Raw genomic sequence first — 18471 nt, forward strand, 5'->3', positions numbered from 1 at the left:
GGTTGACACATTTCTCTAAGTGCACTTTGATTTACGCAATCCCCACCCCGTCGCATGCTTGGTGTAAAATCGAGACTTCAGCGTCATAACTAAGCTGTGGGTATTTGTGAGGGGCTGCAATCATTGTGTACACGTTTACCTAACAGACGGGTGTTTACAGTCGGTGACAGGATGACTTTTAATTTTCACATGTTGGACGCTGCTGTTATACGTATCTGTTTGCTTGTAGAATGTACCGGCTGCTAATAACTATCATTTTTTATATAGACCTGATGGAGTAATAGTGTTACTTCTGACTCGTGATCTGGTGTGATCATTGGGCACTAGACGTGTCCGCAGGGCTATATTAGGCTCGTATCATAGAAAGGAAAAGTTTTACGATTGGGGTAGAGATAGCTCAGCGTAAGGTGACCGGGGAGAAGGATGTATGTCTGACAGGACGGAAAAGTAAGCGATCTAAGGTTATTGCCCGTTTTTAAGTGCTGAACGTTCTAGTCTTAGGAGTGTGTTTATGTTCTCTCTCTCTCTCTCCTACTGGAACCTTCGATGCACCGATCATGGACTCTAGAACAATACCTTACACATGATAGATTGGATGATTTGCTTAAAAATCTATCGAACTACGTTGTGTATAAATATCGCTCCGTTCTTGTTCTTCTTAACTGTATGCTACTAAATTAAGGAACTTTGATATCTGTTACTATAGATCGATATGGTGTGCTAAGCTCCAAGACTTGGTTACAATTCCAGAAATGTGGTGCACTTGGGTGGATTAGGAATAGGAAAGCTCTATTCAGTCAAGAGAGGTGGAGTGTAGCTGTATTCATCTGCTCGGTTGAGGAATAATTGGGTAGCGATGTTGTGGGGTAGGTAGGTCAATGCCGAGGTGAGGATGGTCTTTTAATGTAAGAGGACTAGATAGCTCTGTGACCGCCATACGCAGAGAGATTGATCGAGTACTATGCGCGAGGTCTTACAAATATGTATATCGTTGCTTGGTGTAATTTGATTGTCTTTATGTGTTCGAGAATTAAGTGTGAATGGACGTGCTGAGCAGTCATCTATGAATGGTCGCAATGATACTTGCAAAGTAGAGAATGTATGGTTTAGGTATGATACTGAAATTAAGAAAACAAGCTGTCACATGATTGGCCAGTGTTGGACTTACTGTAAAATTTTTCACGATATCAGCTGTGATGGATAATATTACAGTAGATCAGTGGTGTCTTATCCATCGCATCTGTGCACTGGGTACGACATAATGATTGACTGACAATGCTTGCTTGAGTCGGGGGAGAAATTTTGGTTGATGGACCGCAACTTCCAGGGTTGCTAGCACCGAAAACGGTGATCATGTACTTGTATGCATAAATGACCAATCGCTAGAAACTGAATGCAGAGTTATAAACTATTTGGTCACTGCGACATATGAGTTTAAATGTAGAGGTGGTCAATCACTTTTGAGGGAAGTGGCTACAACGCCAGCAGGCTCTTCTATTTTCCTTGTGTTTTGGGTGTCCTTTATTTAAAATCATTCAGTGTTATGCTATCGACTGTAAGAATATGATTTATAAGGAGCAAGGTATAGTTTCCTGTGAGAGACCGTGCATCAGTCCGTGTTAATGTCTGTTTAGAATCAGACAATGACTTCAAAGTCGCGGCAGAAAGACGAAATGCTCGGTAGTGTGCAAAAGCGTGTTAAAAAACACTGTTTGAACAAGGGCCAGAGGCAGCTTCTCATTCGCTTAGAGTATGGGTGATCAAACTTTAAAGGGGTCTCTGCAGTGTGTGTGTATATTTAATATGATCTTGTTCATATAGGCATTTGTAGTTTGAGGTGTTGGATTTGGTGAGCTGTTAGGAATTCTTGGATGGTTGCACTCTGAGTTATTTGGGAGGAGTATTGTGAATTCCGTTTGTCTGCGATGGAGATGGATCGCATTGGTGCCTTTGTGACTTTTTCACTGTTTGATGCTAGAGGATAAAGATGATAGGGTGTTGAGGATCTGTTGTACCTAGTTTGAGGCGTACAACATTGTGCGCATTTCCAGCGAATGGTCAAAACAAGGTCCTGTTGTAGTAACTGAGATCGTTCTGTTTATAGACAAATTGCAGAAGGTAATAGTTATGTCTTTCTCCGACTTAAATTGCAGAGATCAGATGGGTGCAAATAAATGCATACTCATCTATGCTTAGAAAGGGAGAATGATTTTTTATTATTAAGTGAGTTTTAGGAGGAGTGAATATGGTTTTATATATGCGAGTGGAAATTATCAGTGAAGGGTGAATGACGTCAGGTTCGCTGGCTGGGGCAGACACTGTTTACATGTCCTGTTGGAGATGCAAGGGGGCGATAGAGATCTGCGCTATTCAGGAATCCATTTGTGCACTGTATGTCGTCAGACAATAGCTGGAGAGCTGGTATAGGGAGAGCCCACTTCAGCATTCTGGTCCTGGGGCTGAGTGGATGGCTGTTTAGATGAACAGCTATGTGGCTTTGACATGCCGCCGGCGGCGCTCGGACACTGGCTTTGTAAGGCGCTATGGGATTAGTTTGAGCATTTAGTACTTGTTTCGGTGGTTATTGGATTAAGAACTGTAATATTGAAGGTCATGTCCTCAGCGAGACTGCTGTGTGATTGAGTAAGTGTGTTTACGTATTTGAAGATATGTTTCGCGAATGGTGATGTTAAGTTGATGGCGCAGTTTAGCTACCACTGTAAAAAAATAGCTGTCTGCTGCTGAAAGAAGGAAAGAAAGAAAGAAAGGGATGACCTTGCCCCCAGACCTGATGGATGAGTTATTAGATAAGAACAAGTGATAGTTGAATGATGCTATGTGATCAGATATAGGAGTCTCCAAACGGCGGGGCGAGATTTTTCTTTCTGTGGAAATTTATGCAATCTATAGGTAGTGATATTCGATCGCTAGTGACAACAGTTAAGAGCGGAAAAATAGGTACAAATCTAGCTCTGGTAGAATGTTGCAACAATGGTAATAATATTTAATTGATGGTGGAGGTGGTAAATATGGACCAGGCTTTGAATATTGGTGTGAGTGTCGTATGTGCTTGATGCTCTGTATAAAAGTTTTTTGAGTCTTTAATTGCGTTTGGTATTTCTGAGTGTGTGTGAAATTAATTTTACTGTTGAAAGTGCGAGAAAGATGAGTTGATTGGTGTTTAGATAGAGGCTACGTTTGTAATTCGAAAAGAGGGGATGAGAATGGTACATTGATTGAAGGGCATGGTTTGTGGGGTGATATATGAGTGTCAAGATAGGGTTGAGGATGTTTGCGTATGTTGATGGTGGGATGGGTGTGAGGTTAGGTGTGGTGGGAGGTGTAAATTAGATCTTATTTTTTAAAAATGTTGTAAAGTAAAAATAATTTTGAGAAGGTTTTTAGATGGCTGGTCACACGACGAGGCGAGAGCAGGGATATTTGTGTGTGAAATTAATTTTACTGTTGAAAGTGCGATAAAGACGAGTTGATTGGTGTTTAGACAGAGGCTACGTTTGTAATTCGAAAAGAGGGGATGAGAATGGTAAATTGATTGAAGGGCATGGTTTAGTTAAAGGGCTGTGTAATGTCGTGTGAGGAGCAATGCGCAGTGTGCTACAGTGTCATAGGAGGTAAAGACATGTGCTGCTATGATGTTTCTAGCGTATGGAGGCTGCGCTTTGCAATTATGTTACGTTGATATAAAAATGACTTTCACCCGCGTTCGGTGGTCGCGGATTGGGACCGCGGTCCTGGACGGACGTATGTGTGTGCTTTGACCGCTGACGAGCGCGTTGACCGCGCCAACTCGCGCTTGCGGAAGCCGAGCAGGGGCTGTGCGAGGTCTGAAATCAGACGGATGGGTGACTTCACGATCCTGTGGGCAGGGTGCACAGCGGAGGTACCTGCGCACATCTGCTGAGTTATTTTGCGAGCGGATCTGCAGGCTCTGCTATGCCTTATTAGGATAGTTCACGAGTACTGAGCGTATCTACACATCTGTATGAAGAATTATTTAGTAGCAGTTTGCTATAGTGTGTACTGAAATTATGCTTGGGTGCGTGTCTGTGGGCTGTGTAACTTGGCCCAGGACACATCTGGGATTGGTGTTTTGTGATAGCGTGATAGGTACACTGTATGGTTAAATAAGTTGTTCGAAAAAAATAAATGTTCTCAATGATTACACGCGCCTGCAGCGCAGATCAGAGTGATTTGGTTTTTCCGTCACCATCTCGGTTGCATGCGAGTAGTAAATGTTTCCCCGGCCGTGTTAATCGAGTGTGTCAATGAGCTATGACCTATTCTGCCAATAGACACCGGCGGTATACATGAGAAGAACAATGAAGCTTTGAAATGTGTCGGCTGTCACGAGCGCTCGGAAGCTGAACTTGGCCGGAGACTCTGGAATCCCCTTCCCCACTGAACGCACACATGCGCGGCCTGCCTTTGACCGTAATCTAAGGTGCATAGGCGGTATCAATTTCTCCAGTGATGGGTGCGAATGCAACTGTGTTGAGGTCCTGTTTGGGGGAGACTGAGCAGAGACTTTTGGTCGGTTTGGCAGCTGGTGGTGTTTGGGCGCGCCTGTTGCACTTTTTTGCGAGCATGTCTGTGCACTGTGCGTTGCTTTATTTGGAGAGTTTAAGAGTACAGAGCTCGTCTGCTGATATTGTGTACTGCATTATTTAAGAGCTGTTTGGTATTGTGTGGTGAAATTAGGAGTTGTTTACGTGTTTGTGGCCTGTGTCAGATGACAACAGTGGGATCAGTGTGGGTGTTTTGTGACAAATATACTCCACGACTAAATAAAACGGCTCCAGATAAATAGAGTGCAGTCCTTCCTCACTTCCCCGAGCAGCACAGCACAGTCTGACCTGTTTTTGGGCAATAACGGCAGTCTGGTCAGACTGTGAGTGAGTCGACAAATAACTGGACAAATTTATCTGTAGAGCAGTTACAGGTCTGGATTGGAATGAATATCTTGATGAGTGTGGTTGTGTTGCCAGGTGTAGTGCACTACTGGAGTTTGAAACTGCCTTATGTGAGCGTTACATATCGAAACCTATGAGAAGTAAAAGTTTCAAAAAGATATGTCGCAAATAAATAAAGTACACTCGTTCCTCCTTCCATCAACCTATATACTGAAATTATTTCCGAAAATTAGAAGTTGTTTGGCTATTTGGAGGTAAATGTTCGCATGTCTGTAGGCTGTGCTATGAGTTATTTTTAACTGTTTACAATTACCAAGCGTGTGTCTAGAACATTATAAATGAGTCATTAGGAGTGTTTTGCAGGTCTGTATGATCTGGGACATGTCGGTGTGATACATATACTCCATTCCTAAATAAAGTAAATTCGTTCCTCCATCCATGGACCTAGTGCAGGGTGAGTCCGTTTACCAGAAACGTGTAGGAAGAGGTTGAGTGCTGGTGGCTCAGTTTGAAACAGTTTTCTTGGGTTGGTGGCAGAAGCGCAAGTGAGCTTTGTTTATTGGCAGATTTCAAACTTGGCGCTGGTTCCTAGGAGGATTAGGTGGAGGTCTGGTCCTCGAAAAGTAGTTGAAATTACCTTTGCATATGTATATGAAATTGTAAATCCAATTATTTAATATAGTGGGGTGGTGAGAGTGAATTAGCGAGCGTTCTCGCAATGAGCAAATGCGCTGTTATACGGTCAGGGTGAATTCCACTGTCGGTCAAACTCTGGCGCCAAATGTATCCTTTGTCCGGCACGCGGTCGACAGGTTCCATCGTGTCCAGCGTTACATGCTCGCGGTCGTGGAAAGATGTTTTTGGATTCGGACTCTGAGGCGAGCGCGGCTGACCGTTTGTGGCGGGACCCTGAGGCTCTGCTCGCCGCCTACCTGGTGCGCTGGCCGTGGGGGTGTCTGCTGGTCGCTCAACGTCAGCCGGCCAGGGAGTGGGCTCAGCCAGCTGTGCATACGTCAACTGCGCTCTGGAGTTTCACTGTGTGAGCGAGGAGAAGTCAGTTGGGACACACCTGCATGACCGTAATGACTGAAATAAAGAGTAATTTTCCACGTTTTTACAGAAGCCTATGTCCGTCGCATGTATGGAGGGTGTATAACGTATCCGGGATGGCGGCACAGCGATTGTACAGTTATTACGTGCGCGCGAGATCAAGTCTATTAGCGGGTGTTCTAGTGCGGTCCAAACGTGCTGTTATATAGTCATGGCAGATTCCACTGTCGAGAAAACTTTGCCGCCAAAAGTGTAGCACTGCGTTCTCGCTCGCACAGGGACACATGGTGGACGGTGAGCGGTCGGCATCGACAGGTTTGAACGTAGCGCCAAAAGCTTGGCAGCAAACGGTCGACCGTTGTGTGATTCAGCTCCGAGGCAGAAAATTTTGGCGGCAAACGTGCGGAGGCGACGAATACACGTGGTGAGCGGACATTGGGCTGCTGTGACGTCAAACTTGGCAAGTTCCAGCCTGTCCAGCGAAAACATGTTTACGACGTGGGAGCGATCACTGGTCTCGCCCCCCCGCGCTAGTGGCCGGCTGCCTCACATGACAGGCATAGGCAGTGTCTCCGCGCGCTGGCCAAGGGGTGGCGAGGATTTGAACTAATTCAGTTGGAGGAAGGACATCGTGCTGACTGCACAGTGATATCAAAGATGTGTGTACTGACTGTGTTAGAGAACAAGTCATGACCGTACTGCTTGAAATAAAGTCTTCAGTCCCTTCCCCTCTGCAAAAGCAAAGGACGTGACTTAAGTTACTATAAGAGAAGTTTATTATTTGACGCGATTATGATAGGCTACCAGTGAAAAAAGATAAGTGGGGGAGAAAGTTCGTACGTGTGATCAATTATGGTGTTGGGATTTGAACTTGTGATAGGTTTTTGCTATAGATGTAAGGAAAATGGCGTTCTCGCCGAGAAAATCAGACATCTTGAATAAATAATAAACGATGATAATACATAGAAGTACAGTTTTCGAGATACTATCGTGTTGGAATTTTAATTTGGCGCAATTTTCTAGTATATGTAGTATCCTGGAGATACTAAAAGGTATCAGATAGATTGTATAATGGTAAGACAGAGATTTAGGAACCAGGTTTTAAATTGTAAGACATTTCCTAGGGCAGATGTGGATTCTGACCACAATCTATTGGTTATGAACTGCAGATTAAAACTGAAGAAAATGCAAAAAGGTGGGAATTTAAGGAGATGGGACCTGGATAAACTGAAAGAACTAGAGGTTGTAGAGAGTTTCAGGGAGAGCATAAGGAAACAACTGACAGGAATGGGGGAAAGAAATAAAGTAGAAAAAGAATGGGTAGTTCTGAGGGATGAAGTAGTGAAGGCAGCAGACGATCAAGTAGGTAAAAAGACGAGGGCTAATAGAAATCCTTGGGTAACAGAAGAAATATTGAATTTAATTGATGAAAGGAGAAAATATAAAAATGCAGTAAATGAAGCAGGCAAAAAGGAATACAAACGTCTCAAAAATTATATCGAGAGGAAGTGCAAAATGGCTAAGCAGGGATGGCTAGAGGACAAATGTAAGGATGTAGAGGCTTGTCTCACTAGGGGTAAGATAGATACTGCATACAGGAAAATTAAAGAGACCTTTGGAGAGAAGAGAACCACTTTTATGAATATCAATAGGTCAGATGGCAACCCAGTTCCAAGCACAGAAGGGAAGGCAGAAAGGTGGAAGGAGTATATAGAGGGTTTATACAACGGCGATGTACTTGAGGACAATATTATGGAAATGGAAGAGGATGTAGATGAAGACGAAATGGGAGATAAGATACTGCGTGAAGAGTTTGACAGAGCACTGAAAGACCTGAGTCGAAACAAGGCCCCGGGAGTAGACAACATTCCATTAGAACTACTGATGGCCTCGGGAGAGCCAGTCCTGACAAAACTCTACCATCTGGTGAGCACGATGCATGAGACAGGCGAAATACCCTCAGACTTCAAGAAGAATATAATAATTCCAATCCCAAAGAAAGCAGGTGTTGACAGATGTGAAAATTACCGAACTATCAGTTTCATAAGTCACAGCTGCAAAATACTAACGCGAATTCTTTACAGGCGAATGGGAAAACTGGTAGAAGCGGACCTCGGGGAAGATCAGTTTGGATTCCATAGAAATGTTGGAACATGTGAGGCAATACTAACCTTACGACTTATCTTAGAAGAAAGATTAAGAAAAGGCAAACCTACGTTTCTAGCATTTATAGACTTAGAGAAGCTTTTGACAATGTTAACTGGAATACTCTCTTTCAAATTCTGAAGGTGGCAGGGGTAAAATACAGGGAGCGAAAGGCTATTTACAATTTGTACAGAAACCAGATGGCAATTATAAGAGTCGAGGGGCATGAAAGGGAAGCAGTGGTTGGGAAAGGAGAGAGACGGGGTTGTAGCCTCTCCCCGATGTTATTCAATCTGTATATTGAGCAAGCAGTAAAGGAAACAAAAGAAAAATTCGGAGTAGGTATTAAAATTCATGAACATTGAGGTTCGCCGATGACATTGTAATTGTGTCAGAGACAGCAAAGGACTTGGAGGAGCAGTTGAACGGAACGGACAGTGTCTTGAAAGGAGGATATAAGATGAACATCAACAAAAGCAAAACGAGGATAATGGAATGTAGTCAAATTAAGTCGGGTGATGCTGAGGGAATTAGATTAGGAAATGAGACACTTAAAGTAGTAAAGGAGTTTTGCTATTTGGGGAGCTAAATAACTGATGATGGTCGAAGTAGTGAGGATATAAAATGTAGGTTGGCAATGGCAAGGAAAGCGTTTCTGAAGAAGAGAAGTTTGTTAACATCCAGTATAGATTTAAGTGTCAGGAAGTCGTTTCTGAAAGTATTTGTATGGAGTGTAGCCATGTATGGAAGTGAAACATGGACAATAACTAGTTTGGACAAGAAGAGAATAGAAGCTTTCGAAATGTGGTGCTACAGAAGAATGCTGAAGATAAGGTGGGTAGATCACGTAACTAATGAGGAGGTACTGAGTTGGATTGGGGAGAAGAGAAGTTTGTGGCACAACTTGACTAGAAGAAGGGATCGGTTGGTAGGACATGTTTTGAGGCATCAAGGGATCACAAATTTAGCATTGGAGGGCACTGTGGAGGGTAAAAATCGTAGAGGGAGACCAAGAGATAAATACACTAAGCAGATTCAGAAGGATGTAGGTTGCAGTAGGTACTGGGAGATGAAGAAGCTTGCACAGGATAGAGTAGCATGGAGAGCTGCATCAAACCAGTCTCAGGACTGAAAACCACAACAACAACAACATGTAGGTCTATAATAATAATAAATAATAGTAATAATAATAATAATAATAAATGATAATGAATGATAATGAATGATAATAAATAATAATAAATGATAATGAATGATAATAAATGATAATGAATGTTAATAAATGACAATGAATGATAATGAATGTTAATAAATGATAATTAATGAATATTAAACAAAAGTAAGGTTTTGCAGCCATTATAGTGTTGGAATTTGAATTTGAAGGGAATTTTCTAGTGGAGGCAGGTCAATAATAATAAATAATAGTAAATGATAATAAATAATAGTGAATGATAATGAATGTTAATAAATGATAATCAATAATAATGAATAATAATAATAATAAAGACAAGTGCGGTCTTTGCATGCATATTCATGTTGGAATTCAAACTTGCCGCCATTTTTTCTTCTGGAGGCTTAGGTTAGTGGACGTAGCATAATTGGCCTATTTTCCGCCAAAATTCAAACTTCCCTTCATTTTTTCTTGAGGTTAGGTTAGTGGACGTAGCACAATTGGACTATTCTTCCGCCAAAATCCGCCATCTTGGATGACGTCATGCGATGTTGCCAAGTCTACATGTTGCCATCATGGATGACGTCATCGCCGCCATCTTGAATAAATTTGGCAACAATGGAGAGTGGGGTGGCACGAACCTTGTCCCCCTACTTACGTCAGTCATGATGTTCTGAAGACATGGAAAGATATGAAGAGCAGCACAGAGGAACGGTGGTTAGAGGTGTTCAAAAACCTTAATGAACAGCACATACCGCATACAAACCGCCTGGCCATCGTCCAATATGTACTCGGTTTGTCAGGGTCAAACGCACCTTCAGAACGAGTGATTTCGTTGTTGAATACTATGAGGACATCGGAAAAAACTTCACTTAAAAATGAAACACTGTGTCCAATTCAGAGTGTGTAATTCAATATGGGAACTTGTGAAAATTTTTATGAAATTCTAAATCAAATCCAAGATTTAGTAAAAAATGTCACTCATGTCACAAATAAGATTTTAGAAATAAATGTAAAATTAATAAATTATGTTCCATTTCTAATTTTAGCACAGTCAGGATGCATGGTCACTCACTTCACCTCAGTTCCCACCCACATGCACAAAACGTCCTACATTGACCGTGGCCGCCTTAAGCAAAAACCATTCAAAAATTGCAAGAGTGAAAAATTTAATATAGGCTCTTCAGAAAATGTCTTGAAACTGTAATAAATATCCAGAATTAAAAATAGAATGTCATTTATGTTAGATATATTATTTTAAAAGTAAATGAGTTCTTTTGTCGCCTATGTTTCTTTCCTAGTTTCAGAGTAACCGACACACTGAGTCACGTGTTCATAGTCCCCATCCACATCCTCGAAACATCCCGCAATGGAATTTGAAACATTGGCCGCCTTAGCATTTCTCAACAACAGACGGCAGAAACAAAACAAATTTTCAGTATTATATAATTATTTTTGTCGCACTAAAAACATCATATAATTTTTATCTGGTACAAACTGTCGACATACGGGCAGATGCAGACAATTTTATGGAGTTTCGCCCTCAAGTTTCCACTTAATTGTGAGTTATTTAGTTTTATAATTGAAAAAAGTCTGCCACACAAATATGTCGAACGAAATGTTATAGCACTTTTGCGGCCTCGTCATGTAGACTTGGAAACACTACCTGAGGAAGGCAACGTAGACGTGCTGCACAGTTTTAACGTTAAAAGTAATTGTCACTAAAATTGGAATTACCTTGCAGGTCAATTAGCTACATGGGCACATGCACAGGAGCGCTTTCAGCTGAAATGGCAAACGGTCTAAATAATAGCAAGGAAACAGATGTGAGACTAAGGTTGTCTTCAAAATGTTTATAAAACTATACTTGTAATCCTTTCAAAACCACAATGAATTCTCCAAATCTCGCGTATTCTTCAATGGCAGTGAATTTGTATTTATCAAAATGTGTCCATTCTACCACACGATTCTCTTTTTAAATGCGCTCCCATCAGATCAGAACGAAGTTATCTTACTTACTGTGGGTGGTGTACAGTCAAGTCCTCTTAAAATGCGAAGTCTGCAATCCATTCCGGATGTTTCAATTTTCGTTCCTTCGTTTCCTTCATAAATTCAACAATATCGAGTTTACATTGAAAAATCGTTCCAGTCATGCCCCTTGACTTAACCAACGCATTTTGCAGCGACTCACGACGTCTCCACGCTTTTCGTTCTTTTCCACCGTAAATGGTTGTCATTAACAATGGAATAATGTGTGCGATTTCAGAAATTTTACTATTCGTTCGACCAATTTCTTCACGTGCTCCAGGCCTGCAAATTTAGCACAAACCGTTTCTTTTCACGTACAGAACAATGAATTCCGTGTGTCGATCGTTACAATTTTTTGTTCTTTTATTGTCAACTAAATCTTTAAAATCCTTCTCCATAGTACTGTAATGTCGCTTCATAGCAAATGTGCAGTTCCTGTCGTCATGCGAATTGAGATGTCCCATCCTGTCACTCCCATTCATTTTAAAGGACTGTGACGATAGATCTCTAGACTGCCTCTTTTTGTGCAAACAGTCACTGGGCTTGTGAACGTCCGTGGTACCACGAATGAATAGCGAAGGTTAAACATCGCTGACAGCACAGTCCTGCCGAATTCGAAGAGCTGTGTCGACTGAAAAGTGGCCATCGCAGTACTCAGTGAAATGTCGAGCTGTTACGGGTACTTCCGAGAAGGACCGAACAAAGGCGAGTGACAGCCCCGCCTGATGCCCGCACATACTGCACGCGGCCGGCCCTGCTGTAAGCCAATAGTGGATCGCCAGATCATCCACGAAACTCAAGACTCAATAACAGACTACTTCTGATTTCATTCAGCCGAACGCTGTACAAAAAATTAGGACGATCAACAACCACATCGAAACGTTGTAAGGAGCACTTTTGTTTGACGTAGCTGTAGCTGCATCAGAAGTTGAGCCGACAAGATTCGAACAGCTTCTACGATATGTCAGAAACTCTGTGAAGTGGCACACACCGATACTGGTAAGTTCTGCAGTCGCTGAAAAGAGGCAGAGTTAATTACCAGGTAACCGATATCATGAGATAAGGTCACTGAGGGAGACGGCCAAATTCAATTTCATTCCAAACGCGCTTATGTGTATCACTGGCAATACAGACGCTATCCGCGGGACATCAACGAGCCGTTGTCTACAGCACTTAAAAATAACTCACTCTGGATAGTAACAACAGCGAGTTGTAGCTGTTAGTTGGAACGATATAATGAAGAGCTTTTTTCTTTTTGTCAATAACAGTCCTAGTGGTGACCTCAGTAACCAATTCGCTGACGCACAGCTTAAGTGTACACCTCCTGTTTTCGATATCATAAAAGAAATCGTTCTCCACTCTATTTTGTACATTTATCGGCACATGACCATTTGACGAACAGAATATTATCTCGTTGTCTGTGAACAAAGATGATGATGGGGTAATCAAGCTATTCAAAACGTGTACGTATAGGCCTATATATATATATACGTGTATCAGCTGAGAGAGCTGGAAGCGGCTGTCGCGGGCAGGCAGAGAGAGAGAGACACGCGATGTGGGCGGCAGTTGTCTTCTCCGCCGCTGCGCTGGCTCTTGGGTATGCGCAGACCGCCGTCAACCGCTTCCCCGATGGCTTCATGCTGGGGACGGGTTCGAGTGCTTACCAGGTGGAAGGCGCCTGGAATGAAGACGGTGAGTTGTGATTCGCCCTCTACTGTCTGTGCGAGAGCTCTCGCGATCTGTTTCCAAACTTGTCTAAAACAAAAACACAGGGATATGATTCGAACTATATCTCAAAATTATTTGCGTAGCACAATTTTGCCAAGGCGAAAACTAAAGGTTTACCGTTGGGCAGCCGCGTGGAGTGGCCGCGCGGTTAGAGGCGTCATGTCACTGATTGTGCGGCCTCTGCCACCGTAGGTTCGAGTCCTCCCTCGGGCATGGGTGTGTGTGTGTGTGTGTGTAGTCCTTAGTATAAGTTAGTTTAAGTAGTGTGTAAGTCTAGGGACCGATGATCTCAGCAGTTTGGTCCCTTAGGAATTCACACACACACATTTGAACCGCTGCGCACTTCAAATTAGTTAAAATTATCAAAATGGTCAAAATTACTGAAAGTACAGGTTTCGTTGGCATCAGTGTGATTAACTGAACGAATTATAACCGCATCCCCATAACATGTCTATAACGGTTCCAAAATGTTTTAGAAATAGTAACATGCAAAGTGCCGAACCAGGAGCGCCGAACCAGGACGATATATGTTTAACTGAACACGAAGACAAAAGGAAAATTTGGTGATGCGAACTATATGACTGGCTACCATTTCCCTTACGTTTGTAATGAGTGTCACGATTTGTTTGAGCACCACGATGATACATCATATGTACGTGCGAGAGCAGGCTTTAGAACAAGTTTCGTTCGCGATGGATCCATAATACTCTGACCGAAAAAAAAAAAAAAAAAACGCAGCACCAATAATGAGTGCCATAAACGAAAATTGGTAGGCGTTTTCCTGCATCGGAAAGGTGATGTCTATTCAAATTTCGGCCGCGGTGGTCCAGCGGTTCTAGGCGCTCAGTCCGGAACCGCGCGACTGCTACGGTCGCAGGTTCGAAACCTGCCTCGGGCATGGATGTGTGTGATGTCCTTAGGTTACTTAGGTTTAATTAGTTCTAAGTTCTAGGGGACTGATGACAGATGTTTAGTCCCATAGTACTCAGAGCCATTTGAACCATTTTATTCAAATTTCGCACCAGACGTATACAGAGGCGTCCAAAAAAATGTATCCACTGTTTTAAAAGTCCATAATTGGCAAACTAATTGACGGAGTTGTCTCATCTTTGGTAGTGTAATAGTTTGTAGTTCCGGCAATCGCTCCACAAGCGTTGTATTGCGTTGTTTTGTTTAGTCAGATGACAGTCGCCAAATAGTCAGTGTTTTGTTCTTAGTTGCACCTAGTTACTCGAGTAAACATGGCTGGCGCAAGGCTTACATTCGATGAAAGGAAGTAAGTTTTGAAGCGGTATTTTAAGTAAGATAACATTAATGAGGTTCAACGGCAATGGCGAAATGAGTATCAAACGGAGCCACCGACACGTTTAACGATTCGTCGCATTCGAGACAAATTTGAAGCCGAAGGCTGTGTTAAAGATGTACACAAACAACGATCTGGACGACCTGTAACAGTAACAAGTCCAGCTAACTCCCGTCGTGTGTTACAACAATTCACTCGCTCACCACAGAAGTCTGTGAGACAGTGTGCCCGTGAAACTGGAGTCAGTCGCTCAAGTGTTCGGCGAATTTTGAAGACAGCAAAGTGGAAGTGCTACATCCCACGATTTCTACACGCAATGAACGAGGACGACCCAGATCGTGGTTTGCTATCATGGTGCGCAACGATGAAGAGTTTGCAGAGATGATTGTGTGGTCTGATGAGGCACAGTTCAAACTCAATGGTACAGTAAATCGCCACAGTTGCATCTACTGGACCGCCGAAAATCCGAACGTCCATGTAGACAAAGCCTTGAATTTGCCAGGAGTAAATGGGTGGTGTGGGTTGTCTTACTGGGGCTTGATTGGGCCATTCTTCTTTGACGGCACAGTTTCCGGTGAGGTGTACCTTCAGAAGCTTCAGACATCCATTCTACCTGCCATCCGAGACTTGTATGGAGACAGAAGAGTTTACTTTCAACAAGATGGTGCCTAGCCCACTACCAAAATCGTGTTAGGGCGTATCTCGACGAAAATCTACCAGCAAGATGGATAGGCCGAAGAGGTGCTGTGGAGTATCCACCACGTTCCCCAGACCTAACTCCTCTGGACTTTTACCTGTGGGGAACACTAAAGGACGTCGTTTATCAAAAATGGTTCAAATGGCTCTGAGCACTATGGGACTCAACTACTGAGGTCATTAGTCCCCTAGAACTTAGAACTAGTTAAACCTAACTAACCTAAGGACATCATAAACATCCATGCCCGAGGCAGGATTCAAACCTGCGACCGTAGCGGTCTTGCGGTTCCAGACTGCAGCGCCTTTAACCGCACGGCCACTTCGGCCGGCCGTCGTTTATCGGCAAAAGCCACGCACATTGGATGAACTTCAAGAATCCTCGTACATTCATGTGTAAATATCCAACTGAACACGTTGCAGTCAGTAGTTCGTGCTGCAGTTCAGTGGCATCGTTTGTGTGTGGATGTTAATGGTGACCGTTTCGAACACCTACAGGATTTCTTTAAGTTCGACTTTAAGCTACACTTTCACCGAAAATGAGACAACTCCGTCAATTAGTTTACAAGTTATAGACTTTTAAACAGTGGATACATTTATTTTGGACCCTTCTGTAAGAGTGAAACTGGCAGCGCCACTTTGTGGATGTAAATCAGGTTTGCTTTAAATACATGCTGTAATGGCCGTGAGCGTTAGTTACATCAGAGATTCGATGTGGTGAGCTGCCATTAGTCCCGTATGCCTTCAAGGCGATAAAGACTCTATTACCAATAGCTCACTGAGTTTGAACGAGGTCGTGCAGCAGAGCTACGAGTAGCTGGACGTTTCTTCTGCGATATTACAGAAAGACTCGGCAGCAATGTGGACGCCGTACATGTCTGCTGACAGCGGTGTTCACCAACTGTACGGTCGCGACAAGACCGCGGGACCCGGACGGCCACGTGGGACTACCGCGAGGGAAGACCGTCGTGTTCGGCGTGTGGCTCTGGCGCATCGTACTGCATCTGCAGCAGTAATTTCAGCCGCAGTTGGCCACACAGTCACACAAATAACTGTTACAAATTGGTTACTTGAAGATACCCTGTAACGTGCATTCCACTGACCGCAAACCACTGCCATTTGTGGCTTCAGTAGATTAAAGCGAGAGCTCACTGGAGGGCAGGGTGCAAGTCTGTCGTATTTTCGATGAAAGCCTGTTCTGACTCAATGCCAGCGATGGCCGTGTGTTGGTTAGGAGGAGACCAGCTGACATCAGCCACCAATCTTTTTGTGTGATAGACACATTGGACCTACACCTGGAGTTATGGACTGGGATGGGATTTCGTACGGCAGCGGGAACACTCTTGAGGTTATCCCACGCACTCTCACTGCAGTCGTTTGTTTCGGACCGCTGCCATTCATCAACAGCATTCCACGGCGTGTTTTCCAATAGGATAACGCTCGCCCACATACCGCTGTTGCAGCCCAACACGCTCTACCGGGTGTCGACATGTTGCCATGGTCTGTTCGATCACCACATCTGTTTGCAATCGAGCACATGTAGGATATCATCACATAACAGCTCTAGCGTCATCCACAACAAGCGATAACCGTCCCTTTACTGACCGACCAACTCCAGTCGCCGGCCGGAGTGACCGAGCGGTTCTAGCAGGTTTGAATCCTGCCTCGGGCATGGATGTGTGTGATGTCCTTAGGTTAGTTAGGTTTAAGTAGTTCCAAGTTCTAGGGGACTGATGAGCTTAGAAGTCAAGTCCCATAGTGCTCAGACCCAACTCCAGCCCAGAAACTAACATCCAGCACCTGCAGAGCGCAACGCAAGGACGTTTGCATGCTTTCATTCAAGATTCTGGCGGTAACACTCGTTATTAATGTACGAGCATATCACATTTTCAATGGCTTATCTCGCGCTTAACCTGTGATCTTGCAGTGTTAATCACTTCAGTATGTTACCTAATGCGTTCCACAAATTTCGTTACTCTTCATTAACTGTTTTTGTGGTATTGCGATTTTTCCTCCGTCAGTGTATTTCTCCCTGAATGAAGTCCCAGCTCATAAACTATATGTCTCTTAGTACTTTTGGTAAGAGTTTAAAGAATATAGTAGAACTAAACATTCGTTAAAACTTAACTTTTTCATATGAGATGTTACTTATTTCTGGTGTTACACAACTTGTACGAACGTTGGAATCCAATTATGAACCGAAGGGTGTGTAACGGAGGCAGTAATTGACAGAGGAGTCAAATGGTTCAAATGGCTCTGAGCACTATGGGACAACTTCTGAGGTCATCAGTCCCCTAGAAATTAGAACTAGTTAAACCTAACTAACCTAAGGACATCACACACATCCATGCCCGAGGCAGGACTCGAACCTCGACCGTGGCGGGTGCGCTGTTCCAGACTGGAAACGAGTCAGACAAGGTTCTAGTGTACCCAACGTCCCCCCCGCCTCGTATTCACTCCGTACAATGGGAAAGCAGTTATAGAGAAGAAAACCTCGGAAAGGGAAATAAGTTTCAGGGAAAAGAAACATACCCTTCTAAGAGTTTTCTGATAACACTATAATTCTGTGAGACTCTTTCAGTAGTACGACCTCCGTAATGTCGGATTAGCTTGTTATCAGCTAGCAATACAATCTAAGACGACATACCTGTGACATACCTGTGAAGACCGTATCTCATCTGCATCCGAGGATAATTCAATGATTACAAATTCTTGTCGCAATCGGATTGGTTAATTTCTCCGTTGCTGTATCAACTCAGAGATAACGCTTAACTGCGGTATTTTTACGATCTGTCAAGTGGGAAACGGAAGAGTTCTAGCGATTATACTCCGCGACGGTCGTTGACGCTGACGCTGACGCTGAAAAGACGAGCCTATCCTTGACTCGAGGTGGTGCAGTTTAGACAAAACTTGTCTTTCCTGTGGTTCCTGTAATAGAGAGAAAGATATATTACCACTCTTGTTGATTGGTCCTAGCTGGTGTAACCTGAAAAAGAGAAAGACACACTCTCTTGAGGGATTAGTAAAACTTAATCCCTCAGCAGGTCAGGCCAACGCGTGATTTTTTTTTTTTTTAATTCTTTATTTCATCATTACTGTGATACAAAATAACCTACTACCTGAATACATTAGTAGGTCCTATTTTTTACTATTTCTAAATTTCTATCTGCAGCTGTTATTATGTTTAACACTACAGGATTTACTACAATCCATCACCACTATGGGAGTGTTCTGCTACTGCTGTACTATGTTATTGTTTTTCTAATGTTACTTTGATTTTGGCTTCTATTGTTAAGATGCTACTTTCAGATGGTTACTTATTATAACTACTCTACCTGCAGCGTTACAAGTGTGCCAGAGTACAATATAAACCTAATTTTTTGGCCATTCCCACTGAGCTAATCCCAGTGGGAGTGCCCCTG

At 43.1% G+C, this 18471-nt stretch overlaps 1 protein-coding gene across 1 annotated transcript in view; it reads left to right on the forward strand.

Moving 5' to 3' along the window:
• LOC126413269 (myrosinase 1-like) overlaps positions 1 to 18471 on the forward strand; it is a 328262-nt gene that overhangs the window by 222969 nt on the left and 86822 nt on the right. The window contains exon 12 of the mRNA XM_050083171.1: positions 12858 to 13017. Within this exon, the coding sequence (XP_049939128.1) occupies positions 12858 to 13017 (160 nt within the window). The remainder of the gene's footprint in view (positions 1 to 12857; positions 13018 to 18471) is intronic.

Source organism: Schistocerca serialis, chromosome 7 (assembly GCF_023864345.2).
Source record: "Schistocerca serialis cubense isolate TAMUIC-IGC-003099 chromosome 7, iqSchSeri2.2, whole genome shotgun sequence".
NCBI classification, from domain to species: Eukaryota; Metazoa; Arthropoda; class Insecta; order Orthoptera; family Acrididae; genus Schistocerca; species Schistocerca serialis.